This window comes from Solanum lycopersicum, chromosome 1 (genome assembly GCF_036512215.1).
Source record: "Solanum lycopersicum chromosome 1, SLM_r2.1".
In the NCBI taxonomy this organism is placed as follows: Eukaryota; Viridiplantae; Streptophyta; class Magnoliopsida; order Solanales; family Solanaceae; genus Solanum; species Solanum lycopersicum.
Window position 1 is genome coordinate 73718420 of NC_090800.1, and position 16600 is coordinate 73735019.

Below are 16600 nucleotides of genomic sequence, written 5' to 3' on the forward strand. Positions count from 1 at the left end.
CAGCTATAAAACGTGATTTTATTTATATAAAATTTAAAATAACTGCTTAACTCGAGTTTACCAAATTATCTAGATTGAAATTAAAGCAGGAATATATTATAGATATCTCTAACTTCTAATATAAAATAAATATTGTAATGGAAAGTTAGTAATGTAAGAATTGCAATGATGAATTGTTTACTTTAATTTATCAAAAAAATTAATATATAGTGTAAACCGTAAAATATGTGTACTTTTTTAAAAAATAAAGTAAAAGTTTGTAATTTTAGTTTTTGTAAGTCATGTATTATAAAATAATACACTATGGATAATTGTGCTAGCATAATGTCATACAACAATTTGAAATCGAAGTTTTGAAGACTTTATTGTAGGGGTAAATACACCATATCAGGTGATGGCTAACAGAAAAAATAAGGCGTGAATGGCACTACTTAAACTACTTTGATTTATAGTAGAAGATGGAGACGTGGGAAGACCGTGGGAATGTAATGACTCGGTTGGTCATTTTTCAAAAGTTATGTGAATTTCACATTTTATCGTTTTTGATATCGATTCGAGTCTTTTATGATTGAGTCTGAAAATTTGATTTCGAACTTTGAGTTAAAAGTTGAGAATTTGATAAGTTTGTGATCTTGAAAGACTAAGTTGCTTAAAAGTGGTTTTTGGAGTTCTGAGTGTCGGAATGCTATTCCTTCAATTCCATCAATCCCTGAATGTGGAATCTAAGCGGTGAGAGTTATCGGTTTCAAATTCAGAGTCTTTTTGGAGATTTGAGGTCTTAAGTTGTGAAATATGAAAATTTAGTCTTTGGGTTGACTTTGGTCAACATTATGTGCTCGGGGTTTTCTTGAATTACTTAAGGCCTAGGTGAGGTTTTGGTTGATTTTTGAGAGATCATGTTTTAACGATTCCATTAAGTCCAAAAGGTAATTATAATTGATTTGCATATATATTTTGTGTGCATGGGGTTCCGAATAAATTCCAAGGGTTCTTTTGATGATTCAAAAGTTGGTTGTGTTTTCTAGTATTGCAGGCCTCCTGTCGCATAAGCGACCTTCGCTTCAGTTAAGAAGACTTCGTATTTGCGAGACTCGAGTTTCTAGCGGGTTTGATTTTACGAACCCTTGATCGCTTTTGCGTTACTTGGGAGGGTTTTTGTTTGTCATTTTCGAGGTTTAAACCCCAAATTATATTCTTGAGCTTAAGGAACCCTACGTGGCGATTTTTTAAACGACTTCTTGTGCTAAATTTGGGTAAACTTTCGTGATCTTAAACCTTCATTTTCCTATGGTTATTTATGAATCTAACATCAAAGTTTGAGATTTTGATTGGTAAATGGAAAAGTTTTTCAAGAACTCAAGTTCTCAATTAAAATGGAGTTCGAGTCCTTTTGTAAAAATAATTTTCCCAAATGAGTTCCTAAAGCATGGAGCAATGTATTCAAAGTATTAAATTTTGAATTCAAACCTTATTTTCAAAATTACATTTTGAGTTGATCGACCTATTTTTCAAATTTTAATTGATTTGGATATTATTGTTTTCGGAGATTTATTGTGATTACGTAATTATTATAGATTGTGTGACTTTGGAAGAGGAAGGCTCAACTCTTGGAGTGATTAATTGTTTGATTTAAGGTAAGTGATCTCCTAAACCTTATATTCTAGCAGAATTCGTGTATTCTTTTGTTATTTGTGTATTGGGAGTAACGATGGTGAGGTGAAGGGTTAATTGTCCACTCTTAATTAATAAAAAGGGGTTAAAACTGAAAAAAGGTTATGTGATGGATATGAATTGTCTTGTTGTTACCCTTGTTGATTGATTGATGAAATGCGTGAGAGCATGAATATGACTTAAATTGTATGAGTTATTGGTTCATTCATGTGGTGTGATATTACTTGTGTGCTTTGACGTCGAGGTCATTGCTATAGGGCCGATGAAAAACGATTTCGGTTATAGGATTAAATAAAGCCGATGAGAAATGGTTTCACCTAGTGATATTGTGCCGATGTAAAATGATTCCGGCGATAATTGATTATTGTGACTTAATACATTTGATTCTTATGTGTGACTTGCTTATTAATTGTGATTGATACACTTGTGGCGCATGATTGATCTATTTGACATTGAAATCGCCTACTTGATTCGTATGGTTGTTTGGTTGTGACTATTGAACTATGATTATTGAGTTTTGTGAGCTGTGCGTTATTGAATTGCTAGGTTGAACTGATTTTTGTACAAGTTGTAATTTGAAGAAGTTTGATCGGAATGTAAAAGATTGTTAGATTCTTAGCTAAATGTCTCGTTTATAAAGTTGTTTGTTGGGTACTGCGTTGTTGGTACACAATAAGACAAACGGTGAGATTGAAGATATACCATGCATCGAAATTCTGCTACTTTTTGTTTTTGATATCCTCCTGTTTGATTGAAGAATAATAAGGATTATTGTAATGTCAACATGAATAATTCACCAACTTTAACTTGTATATCAAGAAGATAAGATCTAGTAAATGTTAAAAGACTCAAATCCTAATACCTACATTTTCTATGAGTAAGGAGATAAATGGGTAAAAAAAATTATCAAAAATTTTAAAAGAGTATCAATTTTTTTAAAAAAAATCAAAATGGTAAAATTGCTCACGATGTAGCGACTTTGGCCGTCTGAAAAAGCAAAATCGCTGCAATAGCAACGATATCTTAAATTTGCTTTTTTTTTTTAAAAAAAAAAAAATTAAAAAATTAAACAAATCACTCCACACGAAGCGACTTTCAAAATAAAAAAAATAATTATTTTTTTATAAGTCGCTGCTACTGCAGCGACTTCCATTGATTTTTTTTTTTTTTTAATTTTTTTCTTTATTTAAAAAAAATTGATTCAATTTTTTTTTTTTAAAAATCATTGGCAGCGATTTTTAATTAATTTTTTTTAAGAAAATCAAATCGCTGTAAAGGCAGCGATTTACACTTAATTTATATTTTTTTTGAAAATTTAATTAAAACGCTGCAAAAAAATTAGCCGATTAAATTAAATTTTCAAAAAAATAAAATAAATTTAAGTGTAAAGCAAAAAAAAAAAAAGTTTAATGTAAGTCGCTGCAAAAGCAGCGACTTATTAAAAAAATTATATATTTTTTTTAATTTTGAAAATCGCTCCACTTGGAGCGACTTGTTTAAATTTTTTTTTTAAAAAAGGAAATTTAAGAAATCGCTGCTACAACAACGATTTTGCTTGTAAAAAAAATTTGGTATACTTAAATTTTTTTACTTTTTTTTGAAAACTTAATTTAATCGGCTAATTTTTTTTGCAGCGATTTACTTAAATTTTTTTAAAAAATATATAAATTAAGTGTAAATCGTTGCCTTTACATCGATTTGATTTTTTTAAAAAAAAATTAATTAAAAATCGCCGCCAATGTTTTTTTTTTAAAAAAAATCAATTTTCTTTTTTAAATAAAGCAAAAAATAAAAAAAATAATTTTTTTTAATGGAAGTCGCTACAGAAGCATCGACTTATAAAAAAATATTTTTTTTTGATTCTGAAAATCGCTCCATGTGGAGCGATTTGTTCAATTTTTTTTTTAAAAGCAAATTTAAGATATCGTTGCTATTGTAGCGATTTTGCTTTTTCAGAAGGCCAAAGTCATTACGTCGTGAGCAATTTTACCGTTTTGGTTTTAAAAAAAAATTGATATACCCTTTTGAAATTTTTGATAATTTTTTTTACCCTTTTAACTCCGCACTCCATTTTCTATCTAGCTTTATTATATATTAGTGAATGAAAAAGATAAAAAAAAATTAGTGTATGATTAATAACCTCTACCAACATTCTTTCGTATTTAGAGTGAAATAAAACAAGAAATAAATTTCATTTAGATTAAGATAAAGATAAATTAATAGAAAGGTTCATGGATGGAAGCAAAAAGAGTTCATAATACAAAAGTAACAACCACACATTACTTCTTCCGTCTACTTCTAATTGTCCTGATTTTTTAAAATCCAACGAATGATAAAAACTTTGATCAACATGTTAAAATTACAATTTATATACTATTCATATTGTTTCTTAGTATCTAACTTTTTTTTTTAATTTAAAATATCAAATTAATGTAATCTAATTTAACTTTAAAAATAATTGAAAATTGATTTTTTAAAAGCGTAACATAACAATTAAAAGTGGACGAACAGAGTATCAATAGATGTTGAATTTTTTTGCGGAGATGATTAATAAATCTCCTCAAACTCCAACCAACCAATCCAATATATATATATATATATATATATAATCGATACAAAAATTCAAAGAAAGAAAAAAATATTTAAAAATTGGAAAAAGGATCAAATATTCTCTTGTACAAAAAAAAAAAGAGTTTAAATATACCACCTGTAATATTTTGATTTAAGTTTGGCCCAAATTTGGCTATAATTGAGGACACAGGACAACATGTTCTAAAGGAAGGTACCCCTTGAAGTTTAGCTTACCAAAACCTGCCTAAATACAGAGGATATGAATTTTCTAGTATACAGAAAACTCTAATTTAACTTCTTTTTGTTTTGGGTTTGGGGAGGATGACGAGACAAGCTTGATTTAACCTCTGGTTTCGTTTTTTCGCTAAACGAATCTCAAATGAAAACAGGAAGACTATATCATCCTAAGTGGTGATGGACGATGGTACCTTTGTTAGAGAATATACAGCAGGTTAAATAAGGACTTAATTTCATTGATCTAAAGATGATGCAGACATGTATTGCTGCTGGTTTTAAGAGACGGACCGTCTTTTGAAGAGGACTTTAGGTTGTTCATCCATATCCTTCATGAAAGTACTGCTTCTTCTCTACTCTGCTCTTTGGCTTTCCTCCTGTTTGATTCGAGAATAATGAGGAGTGCTGTAATGTCAGCAGGATTAACTCCACCAACTCTACTCGCTTGCCCAATTGTTTGAGGCCTAACCTGTACATCGAGAAGATACAATCATGGTAAATATTAGGCAACTGGCGAAAGACCCACCCTACAAACAATTAACCACAATTCATTTTACAACATCTCAAAAAAGAAATTTTAACAAGGACAACAATGAGGCACAATATGTCATCTTTGTACAGAATGATCTAAACCATTGAGCTTGTGAAAACTGAAAAGTATAAGGAAATAAATAAAAGTTTGTGTGCAAGAAGAGTGCTGTGCTATGCAGATGAGGCAGAGAATACCTTTGACAGTTTTTCACGTGCTTCGAGTGATAAAGTAGTCATTGCATAATAATCTATGTCCTCAGGAATTGGTTTGTGCTGCTGATGAACCATCTACAAGCAGAAAGTCGTTGCAGCAAAGATATGAGATACTGGTCCATTAGAGATGGAGGCTTTTGAAGGCGAAGATGAAGGATCAAAAAGACCAATGAGTGTGCAGATACAACAGAATCCCCTATTCTAGTTCTAGTAAATTAAGCCTATTGCATTACTGTTTACCTGTTGAAGTTGGCTCTGCTGGCGTACAATGAAGCCTTCATATTTGATATCAATCTCTACGCACTGTTTCTCCATTCTGGACAGAGTGCAATTTCCAAACCCATGCTTATCAAAAACTCCGTATTGTACATGTGGTTTCTTAAGCAGGCTCTCTAGTGTTGATGAATCCCTTACTGGCTGAGCAGAGAGAAGAGTAACTTCAGCGGCCAACTCTCCACCTGGAAGCAACAGAAACGGGCTGAGTTTGACAGGAAATGAATGAACAAAAGACTTCAGATATTTACTTCTACAATTATAATTCCTAAGCATAAGTAATAAGGTTATCACAATATTGTGTCACCAACGAGCATAGGGACGACGGAAAGAAACAACGCTCACCTGAAATTCTAACTGCTTTCAACCGTTTTTTCTCCTCCATGATACGAGCTTGCTTCTCCTGGTACATCATCCACCTTCTATCATCTATTAAGCAGATTTCACGACCAAGTGGGGTGAGACGGCTATCCGCATTATCAGACCGCAGAAGCAGACGATGTTCTGAGCGGCTGAAGGCATATTAGACTATTAGCAAGTAGAATTACACAGACAGATAAGAACTATCATATACAATTAGACTATACTTCTTAGTAAGGTTAATAACAGGTTATGCACTTAGTTATCATAAAAAGGATTAAAGATCTACACAGAAAGATGAGAACTATCATAGACAATTAGTCAAGATTTCTCAGTAACGTCAATAACAGGTCATGCGCCTAGACAATAGGTTTTCATTTCTTTTCCTTTCTAAATTTCTTGGGGGAAGGGTAAAGGGGAAGGTCCATTATCCACTGAGTTCTGAACCTTGTGCCACAGGGCCTCAGGTCTTTCTCAGTTATTAGGAAAAAAAGGTTGTCATCTTCCAATAGAAGTAGAGCCAGACTCATCTCTGTGTTCTTGGTTTCCTAACGTTATAAGCCCCCATGTAATATTGTCCATGCACTAAATGTCTAACACTGGGCGTGCGAAGTGTCTTCCATTGGTAGAGGGAATTAGGAATGGACTATTGTCCAGTTCTTGGACAATCTTCAGATCATAAGGTATCTTGCGATTGAGTTAGGCCCAATATCCATTATCCTCTTATATACTCTCGGGCACGTGGAATTCAGTTAGGCCCATCAGAAAGAAATATATTGGATTTTCTGTGTTCAATGACATGTATTAGTCCATAAGCAAAGATAATTTTTTATAAGAACTTTCATGCAATTGGATGAAAAAATGAACATATAAATCTATACATCAGTCAGTAAATACTTCTCAAAAATAAAAAATAAAAAGTTGGTAGGAACGCAACAGCTGTACTTAAAACATGAAAAAAAAAATACTACACCAGCAGGCAAATGGAACTAATCGGTGTTTACAACAACGCCAAAGGCATAACTATTTCTTTAATCTTTTTCTTCATTTTGTTTCCCCTCATGCATGTCTTGCCCAAGCATTAGAGTATTGAGGTCTACGAACACAAGGAAAGATAAGATGCGCTGTGCTTACAGAAGGTCCAGAGATAAAATTGGTATTTAATAATGATGACGAATAGCAAATGGCTTGGCCAATAGCAACATGGAAAGAGGAGAAGGTAAAAATGTACAAATCTAAGGGCATAGAGCAGCACAGAAAAAGAAGGTTGTCAATTATCCACAAATGGTATTATTGCTAAGGTTATATCACTGGTCAATGCTGTTAAATAAAGGTTAAACAGAAAATGACTTAAACACAAACAACGTTCTCTTAATTTGGACAACAATGCAACCACGAGAATATTGTGGTTTCATCAGCAAACTTAACAGTAAGCAAATCGTAGCTATTGCATGTTGCATAATCAAAAGGAAAAGAGATCATAGCTATGCCATGACCATTCTTACTTCACTTTACCTTGTTAACATGCGATAAGGCTCTCGAAGATCTTTGGTTACAAGATCATCAATCAGAGTCCCTATAAAACTACTTTCTCTCTCAAGAACAATAAGTTGCTTTCCATCTGAGTGTCTAGCAGCATTAATTCCAGATATGATCCCCTACATCAGGAAAATTTACCAAAAGAGGCTTAGAAGACCTTATCAGATAATAATCATAACTGTTAGTTAAAAGTAGGTACTAGTATAAACATTCCTATATCTTTGGATACATAGATAAAAATACAGAAACTGAAGTGAGCATCATTGGAATATAAAAACCTGGGCAGCAGCTTCTTCATAGCCTGTTGTCCCATTTATCTGGCCAGAAAAGAAAAGGCCCTCGATTTTTTTAGTCATTAGGGATCTGGAGCACTGATAAGCAGGCAAGTAATCATACTCTACAGCGTAGGCTGGTCTCAGCATTGTACAGTTCTCAAGTCCGGGTAATGTTCGTAAAAGTGGCAACTGTAGTCTCTCCGGCAAACCAGTAGAGAATCCCTACAGATAAATGAATCATTACATTGTGCAAATAGCAAAAGGAGCGTTTTACACAGCAATACGGTGGCATACAGCATCAGAGTGTTTCATTCCAAGAGAGATGGAACTAAGAAGATGAATTTTACTTCAAGAAATTAGTCAGCAGAGAGCTTTAAGTAGACTACATATCTTCTTACCAGCACATCTCCATCAATTCTTCGAAAATGACCAAGTCATAACAAATTAAAATAAATTTCAAGGATATCACTAACCGGCATAACCTTAGCTCTTTATACTGAGAAATAGGTAACAATCTTGAACACAATAGATTTAAAAAGAGAACCACAAAAAGCCAACAAGACCCAAACACTGTACACTTCTTCAAAGTTCCAAGTAAAGCACCCATTTTTTCGGAAATGCAAAAATACCTAACATGTATGGATTTAGCACCTGTAAATCAAATTACTGATTTCAGCGTCTAAATATAATAAATAAGAATAACAGCTCATATTAAATATCGTTAAGGGAGTGATTGATATGACCAAGGATGGTTTTCTTAATCTGTTCTCTTGATGAAATGTTTATGAGTATTTAATTACTTTGACTTGTTGAAAATGTTTACCACCCTTCTCAAAAAAATGTTTCTCCAATAAATTTTTCTCTCAGTTAGGTCACATAAGGAAAATAGTTTCCTTGAAAGGGGAGAAACCTAAGGGTTCCTTTTACAGGGAGAAGTTGCAATAGCCCTTGCTTCCCTTGCACAGTTCAAAACTTGGTGGATAACCCTTAAACATTGTTAACTTTGCCCCTAATGTTCTTTTTTCCCCTCTAACATTGCTTCTAACATTGTTATTAACCATTATTACTAAAATATCATCCAAACATAGTCATCATACCCAATCATCCACCTTTAAAAGCTTATCATATGTTAGAACACAGCCAAAAATGGGAACATGACGTGGGAAATGATTTCCCAAGGTAAAACATTTTCACCAAAACATTCTCTTTGATACCAAAAGCATCCTGTTATGTAATTCAACAAGGTCACATAAATGTTGATCCCCATCGCAAAATTAAATTTTCGACTAAATCATATAAAAAGAATCAATCAGTAACAAACAATTTATACTCAATTAATTACTCTGGTAATTCAAAGGTTTGAAGAGGAGTTGCATGATAAAGAGACTCACTTGTAGAAGATAAATAAGAAGTAAAATTCGAAGTAGGCAGAGAAAGGTACCAGTAGGAAGGCCTTGTAAAGCTGAGAAGAAGAGAACAAGGAAAAAGAGTGCTAAAGCTGAAGTTTTTGTGTGTGTGTGTGTGGGGGGGGGGGGGGGGGATTCTTAGGACTTAGAACTCAAAAGGCAATTGATAACACTGCTTCAATGTAAGGAATTTGTACAATAAACAGCGCCAGATTGTAGCACCATTACAGTCAACGAAAAGCTTTTTTCCTCCAGTAAGACAGTAATTATATTAACTCAAAAGTGGAAGCAAAACCAAAGAGTCAGCAAACCTGCACGTAGAGCTCAGGGACACTTCGACCCTCCGGTTCAAGGAATATTTGATGAGACTCTTTATCTTGGAATCTTACAATCTGAAATAGTCAAAAAGATAATCATACTTCACGTGGGAGAAATAAAAAGAAACTAAGTTCTCTAATCTGGAGCCATGATATTTGAACCAAGGACTAAAATTCGCCACAACATACTTTTTTACAAGCAGGAAATTACCCTCCACTCCCTAGAAGAACTATTTGTAACATTAGCGGATTCTAGTATCAGATGGAATTAATCTTCCCTCCACTTACTTTCTTTTTCTTCCAATAGCACAGGGTGATTCCAAGTTACATAATAATTACTAACTACTAACAAATTTCAGTTGGTATAAATTGCCTCCCATTGAAATATCAGGATATAACTTTTTTGCTGGGAGAACAAAGAGGGACAACATTAACACTTCATTGAAATCATTGAGCTATGTTTTCAATTAAGAGTATATGATTCCAAGCTTTCATGCTTGGGAAATAGTAAATAGTAGCCCGCTTTAACAATAGCACCCTCTTATCAGAGTATTTGACAACAAAGAACACCACCCTTGAAGATGAAAAAATCCGAAGTAACAACTTCTTTGTACTTGATTTGAAATTGCCATGCAAATATAAATTTGTCTCTAGAAGGAAAGTAAAGTTGGAAAGAAGATTAAAACTTTCCGTTTCACAATTTTTGGTTAAGAAACATGCAGCATTCTCACATCAGTAAACGCAAGTGTTCTGCGCATTAGGTGATATTAATAAGAAGATAGAGCTAGAATGGAGAATGTAGTATGAGATGCCTCAGAACAAGAGAGAAGCTTCATATGATGCAGCATCATACAATACCTTATCCTCAATGGAGGGGCAGTATCGAGGACCCTTAGCTTCCACCCAACCTCCATAAGTAGGAGTTTCATGCAAATTATCTCTAATTAGCTGATGAGTACTCTTTGTGGTACGTGTAAGGTAGCAACACATTTGTTCCCTTTCTATATGGTAATTAGCATCAAAACTGAACCAGCTTACCTGAGGATCAATGATAAATGTTAGAACATATGAATGTAGAGGCATGGGCACGTATATATCTATATAAATTGGTGATAAAGAAAATTTGATTACTTTTAAGTGAACCTTACCAACAAATACATAGCACACTTTCAAGGGAATTTCAACTCTCCAAATCTCAGACCCTAATGAGATAAAATGAAGGCAACAAGCAAAATAAAATCTCTACAAGTAGCTACTATCAAGAACACATGCCCCTTCACGATGTATATATTGTTCTCTACGATCTACCCCAGAGGAAGAAGAAGGGGGGAGCTGGACATCTTGTAACTTGTATTCTATAGCAGATAGCACCCAGAAATACATGCTTGCAGTTTCATATTACATATAAAGTTGCTCATAATAAATTGGTTTTCTCATCAGACAATCTTAACATCTATTATTATCAGTAAAAATCAAGAAGTAGGACCAGGGAAAAAGAGTATTAGATATCAAATTGCAGAGTACTTCTGGAGGAAATCCTAAATCAAATCACCTATCAGAGTACTTATAGAGGAAATCCTAAATCAGATATAGGCTCAGAGAGAGCCAGATCATTTCGAAATGACAAGTAAGTTTCTCCGTGAGATAACTCAAATAAAGATAGCATGAACTTGCAAGTGATTCTCTCTTATACAACATACTTGATAAACAAAATTCATCTAGAGGCATCCACTATTTGTAACTCACCACAAAATACATTGGCATAAGTAATATGTTATTGGATTGCACAAGTAGTCCAGCATGGTTAGAAATCATAGATACAGTTAAGTCTACAGAACCTACATATTAAAAATAAGCAGAAGGACCTCTTCATCTCCATATTGGGGCTCCAATCCTGAGAAATCCACAGTACGAGAGTCCACACGCGCAGGGGTTCCAGTTTTTAGCCTATCAGTTTCAAAACCAAGGCGCTGCAAGTTTTCTGTTAGACCAACGGAAGCTGATTCACCAGCTCTTCCAGCAGGCATTGAAGTTCTACCAATCCAAATTTTCCCACTCATAAAGGTCCCTGTCGTCAGAATCACTGACGGTGCATAGAAGTTCATTCCGAAGAAAGTACAGACCCCCTCAACGTTGTCATTTTTCCCCAACAAAATATCTGTTACCATTGCCTCTCTGATAAAGAGGTTTGGGGTGCTGGAAGTAGGAGCAATAAGTTAGGCTCTGAAGATGTGAGGGCCACCAATATGTTTGGGATACATAATTTCAAGAAATACACTTGCGAAGTCATGCACCAATGCATAAGGAATTAATAGAATTTCTCTTAGCTAAGTTTTCAGGTAAGTAAATAGAAGTTTATAGCTTAGCTCAGTTTCCTTTGTATACACAAAAAGAAAAAGAAGAAACAAATTAATTTAGGAGGAGACAAGAGAAATGGATTTAGTTCAGCTCAAAATAAAAGGTGAAAATTACATCAGCACAGCAGTAATCCCAGAAACCTGAGGTGAATATTTTCGTAGCACTTTGCAATGTAATAAAGAAAGATGACCATCATACCCCAAAGGACCCAAGCAGTTCAACTTCTTGAAGGGTACAGGTAAATATATTTCAAATAATTTGTTAAATGGAGACATGTACAACTTTAACTGAGAAGTACATAAGATTTGCCAGAAAGAGTATCCAAGACGCCAGTCCCGTGTTTGTAACATTTTTAAAGCATATAAAGTATATATTATAACTAGAAATATAAGTATCCGAGATGTCAGCCTAGTATATAAGTGATTCATGAACTGCAATAGTGTGGACGATAAAAATTACTAAGATCTATCTTTATCTCTCCAAGAACAATAGATCAAAGCTTAAGAAATACGTACATAATCATACAACAGAAGACCTGTATAGCACTCATAAAACACTTATTTCACTGTGTAGGTCAAAATGAAACACAGGAAAGTGGTAACAACTTACTCATGAGCACAAGTCATTCTTGATAACAACTGTACTCTATTTTGGGACAACTAACTTACCTCTCAACAATCTTTTTCATTTCTAGAGCATATTCTCTCTTATCTGTCTGTGCACGTAATGCCCAAACAGCAGGGCCCCTAGAGATGTTAAGAACACGTTTCTGCAAATAGCACCTATTGAAAAAAGAAGCTTTCATCAGTCTTCTGAATAATGATAGGTGGATTCAAGAAAATATAACTCAAAGAATATCTACCATAAAAAAAAAAGCCCAGCTATTTTTTTCTACTAGATTTATCTCGCCCCAAACCATCTCCAATTTCTTGGAGAACTTATTCCAAAGACATTTTCATGCTAGCAAGCTACTTTGTTCATTGTTTTCTTTTTCCCTATTCGGCATCTAGCATAGTTCTTCAGTTATTCTTCCTTCCAGACACACATAAATTTGTAAGCCTGCAGGCTTTTATAGTATTCTTGCCCCCTATTTTTTTCTTAGAACTTAAAATTAATGCCAAATCATTAGTTTCCTTTTAAAAGACAAACATGGTTTTGTGTCCTATTTTTTGGAGTTAAAAAAATGCTTCCAGTGAGCTGATTAACAAAAAGACTAGATGATTTTTTCAAGAGCAACCGGAGTACTAAAGTTTACCTATCAGCTATTTTTCCAATATCACCACCCAATGCATCGACTTCATGCACCAGCTGAGACTTTGCAGGTCCACCAACTGCGGGATTACATGGCTGCATAAATTTTTATTAGTAAGACCACAATCATGAGATGAAAGCAGATCCAAATATAAGAACCACCTTGGGTTGGAACTTAATAGTCCTTGAATTATAGCTTAATGGAGTTCAGACAACAACCCAAAAATAAAAAGAGAAACATAAGCCTTTTCTGAAGCGAGGCTCAAAACATGTTATGCGCTTCGCCTCGCTTTATGTGCACTTTTAGTGTCATCCTCAAGGTTCTAAGGCAAATTTTTCCTTGCCAATGAGCCTTTTCTGAAGAAGTGACACAAAAAATTGATATTTAATTTCTTTGGTCATGGATTTGTCATTCGTGTTTATAATTATTAGTCTTGGACTAACATATATATTTGTATACTTTTTCTCCCTTTGCGCCTTTTTTCATTAAAGAATGCGCTTTATTTGCGCTTAAAGCCTCAACGGACCTTAGAGCTTTTTTGCGCTTTCGCCTTACTGATTACACTGTCAGCTTTGTAACACATGAAAGCTCATCAGAAAATCAGATGAGAGCTAGTTTGAGTCTCTCACTCCTGGATGGTGGTTAAATCAAAATTATGTCTTAGCTGCTTAAATGATCTATTTAAATACTCCATAGCAAATACAAAGAGATAAGGTGACATTGGGTTCACTTGTCTTAGTCCTCTTTTGCTTGTAATGTAGGTGTAAGATCACCATTATGGATAAAGGCATACTGTACTGTGGTCACACACTCCATTACCAAATTCACAAACTTTAGAAGAAAGCCAAACTCAAGCAGAACCACTCTTAAGAAAGCCCACTTAATTGATAAGCTTTCTAATATCTGCCTTCGCTATGCATCCGGGAGATACTCCATTTGAGAGTCTCCTTTGATCAGTTCATGAGCTATAATTGCATTGTCAAGAATACTCCTCCCTTCTATAATGAGGAACCAACCAAGCAGTCCACCACAAGTTAAAGTCTGGAAGCACCTTAGCTATCAGTTTGTAGACAGTAGTACAACATGCAATGCGTCTAAACTCTTTGACATAAGTAGGATTGGGAACTTTGGGCACTAATGTCAATGTAGTAAAGTTCATCCAGTTATGACCTTTCCAATTTCAAAGAATTGTAAAACAGCTTCCATCATTTCCTCCCCTTTGATTCCCCATGATGATTTAAAAAACTCAACTGGGAAGTCATCAACACCTAGAGCCTTGTCAGAAGATAAATCTTTGAGGGCCAGCAGTACTCCTTCCCTTCTTACCTCCTGTACCAATTGTCTTTGATAATTAGGTGTAGGCAGGTCATATCTGGCTATTGTTATGTCAATACTTGGCAATGCAGTTTCATTTGTTCCCAGAAAGCCTTTGATGAACTTAAGGAACTCCTATTGCATCTGTAGTGGATCATTTAACATGTCTCCAAGCTCACTACTGATGTTAGATACCTTATTTTTGGCCTGCCTTGCTGTCATAAAAGCATGCAAGAACTTGGTACGAGATACAAGTGGCTTTGGATGTTTCTTTTTTTTTTTTTTTGATAAGGGACTTTGGATGTTTCTCTTAGCACCCTCTTCTGAATGTTGGACCAGTCTGCCAACTGAATTAACAATTCTCTATCTTTACACTGATTAGTTCTGGATTGAATATGTCAGACTGGAACTGAGCCCAAGTAATCCAAAGCTGCTCCGGTAATTCCTCAACTCTCTATCCAGGCTAGTGATGTCTCTATTCATTTGGCTAGCTTAGTTCAATCAGTTGAAGTTTCCTCCATACTCCATATATAGTGTGACAGGGTACTATGAACCACCTTTTGAAAAGCCTGCTGATTAAGTAGTTCAATGTACAGTCTGAAGGGTCTTGGGATCACAAATTTACAAATTATCCCTTGGGAAGCAGCAATCCAAGTCCTTCTATTCCAACCTTTCCTTTTTTCTTTTCTTTTTTATCACTTAGTTGTAGAGTTCCTTCTTGTCCAACTTATTTGCCACTTTGTGCTTATGGATTGTCAGTGTGACCATTTTGTGGAACTAATTGGTATAAGATCAATTCATTCTTCTAAAATTAAAGTTAACTAATATTCCTACTTCACAATTTTCCTCATTTAAAAATTATAAAAGAATACTGCTAAAGAAATGGACCTAAGCCCTAACTCAACCCCAAAAGCTAGCACATGAGGTAGGATTTGCCAAGACCATATAATAAGACCAAGTGCCCGTTATCCCACCGGTGTGCAACTCCAACAAATACAACTTAAAACATTAGTAATAAATAAACACCAATGAATAGAATGTACATTGCTGATTGCACGCAATGGAATTAGTCCACAAACCAGAAAAGACGAGTTCCTATTACCTGCCATGCGATGCGATCAATATTAAGAGTAAGAAGCAGTGTTTTTGCCCCTAATCGTGCTGAAGCAAGGGCAGCTTCACATCCTGCGTGGCCTCCTCCCACCACAATCACATCATATCTTTCATCACCCACCTCAGCATAGCTACTCGAGCCTGCCAATTCTTTTTATTATTCATAAGATGTTTTCAGCAGAAAACATGATTAAATGGAACTAACGAACTGTCTAGTATAGATTATTAAAATGTTTGCAAACTATCTTGTTATGAATGAGGCACAAGATAATAAATTTGGTGAAATTAGACTCATTAGAAAGAGAATGAGGCCCAAGCCTCCACCTTTTAAGCCGTCAAAATACATTTGGGACCAAGGAGCATGTGCACTATGGGCGGCTATATATACAATCGGAGCTATGAACTTGCATCGTTATATTCTTAGTTGTTTCATTAGACAAAATCTGGAACCTACACCCTTCTTTATTCTCCTCCTATTTCCAATCTATGGTGTAAGGAAGGAGATAAACTCCTACATCAATGTGTATGACTACACTTCCCCATATCAATCCAGTTTTCCTTCACTATATCTTCACATAACCAACTAATTAATCAGCTTAACAAAAGCAATAGTTCTAACAATCAAGAACTAGTTTTGATTAATGATGCAGATTCATTTATACTCACGAGAAAGTTAATAGTCCTTTTCTTTAATCAAATTGGGGGTAGGGAAATACAAGGTGGGGAATTAACCTCGCCAGCAAAGTGAAAGTTTACGTAACCAACCAAATACACAAGGTCGTCAAGTTAAAATGATAACAAAATCATTGCCACTGATACAAGTTTTCATGTAGTTCTTAAATATTAATACTGATGAATATGTCAAATTGGGATAAGCGAGAGAATATTTCAAATTGAAAGTATAACTTCTTTTGTTTTGCCTCAGCATTAATAAAATGAAGAATTCTGTGTTTCTACTTACCATTCGACGGAGAACTGGAAGCTACGACGGTGAAAGGCCGTCTAGAGGAGGAGTACAAAGTGCATAAGCTACCGGAAAACTGGAAGCTCCGGTATAACCTGATAAATTGACTGTGTTTACGAAGAAATGGAGAGGAAAAAGAGCGAGGAACTTGAGAAGCGAACCGGGTCCAGTTCAGAGAAAGAACAGTCGCCATTGAAGTTCAGAGGTGT

General features: G+C 34.7%; 1 protein-coding gene across 2 annotated transcripts; it reads right to left on the reverse strand.

Annotated features, from left to right (window-relative positions):
- Positions 1–4292: 4292 nt before the first annotated feature.
- Positions 4293–16600, reverse strand: LOC101256323 (uncharacterized). 2 transcript variants are annotated; one of them, XM_004229118.5, is made up of 13 exons: positions 16389–16600; positions 15417–15568; positions 13004–13095; positions 12417–12530; positions 11256–11586; positions 10249–10428; positions 9385–9465; positions 7671–7889; positions 7369–7511; positions 5839–6005; positions 5461–5678; positions 5203–5295; positions 4293–4945 (listed from the first exon to the last, which is right to left on the reverse strand). In XM_004229118.5, the coding sequence occupies exons 1-13, from the start codon at positions 16582–16584 to the stop codon at positions 4808–4810; spliced, it is 2124 nt and encodes a 707-aa protein (XP_004229166.1). In that variant the 5' UTR covers positions 16585–16600; the 3' UTR covers positions 4293–4807. The 2 variants fall into 2 exon arrangements, with proteins under 2 accessions (XP_004229166.1, XP_010320775.1); XM_010322473.4 differs by having other exon boundaries at positions 15417–15577.

What these genes read in the sequence shown, in the direction of transcription:
- LOC101256323 (XM_010322473.4), bottom strand. Translation starts at nt 16,584, where the DNA reads ATGGCGACTGTTCTTTCTCTGAACTGGACCCGGTTCGCTTCTCAAGTT. An exon ending in ATGAAAAAGATTGTTGAGAG is followed by an intron (nt 11,587 to 12,416) that starts GTAAGTTAGTTG and finishes TCCTACTTCCAG; the next exon opens with CACCCCAAACCTCTTTATCA. An exon ending in CACGTGAAAAACTGTCAAAG is followed by an intron (nt 4,946 to 5,202) that starts GTATTCTCTGCC and finishes CTCGATGTACAG; the next exon opens with GTTAGGCCTCAAACAATTGG.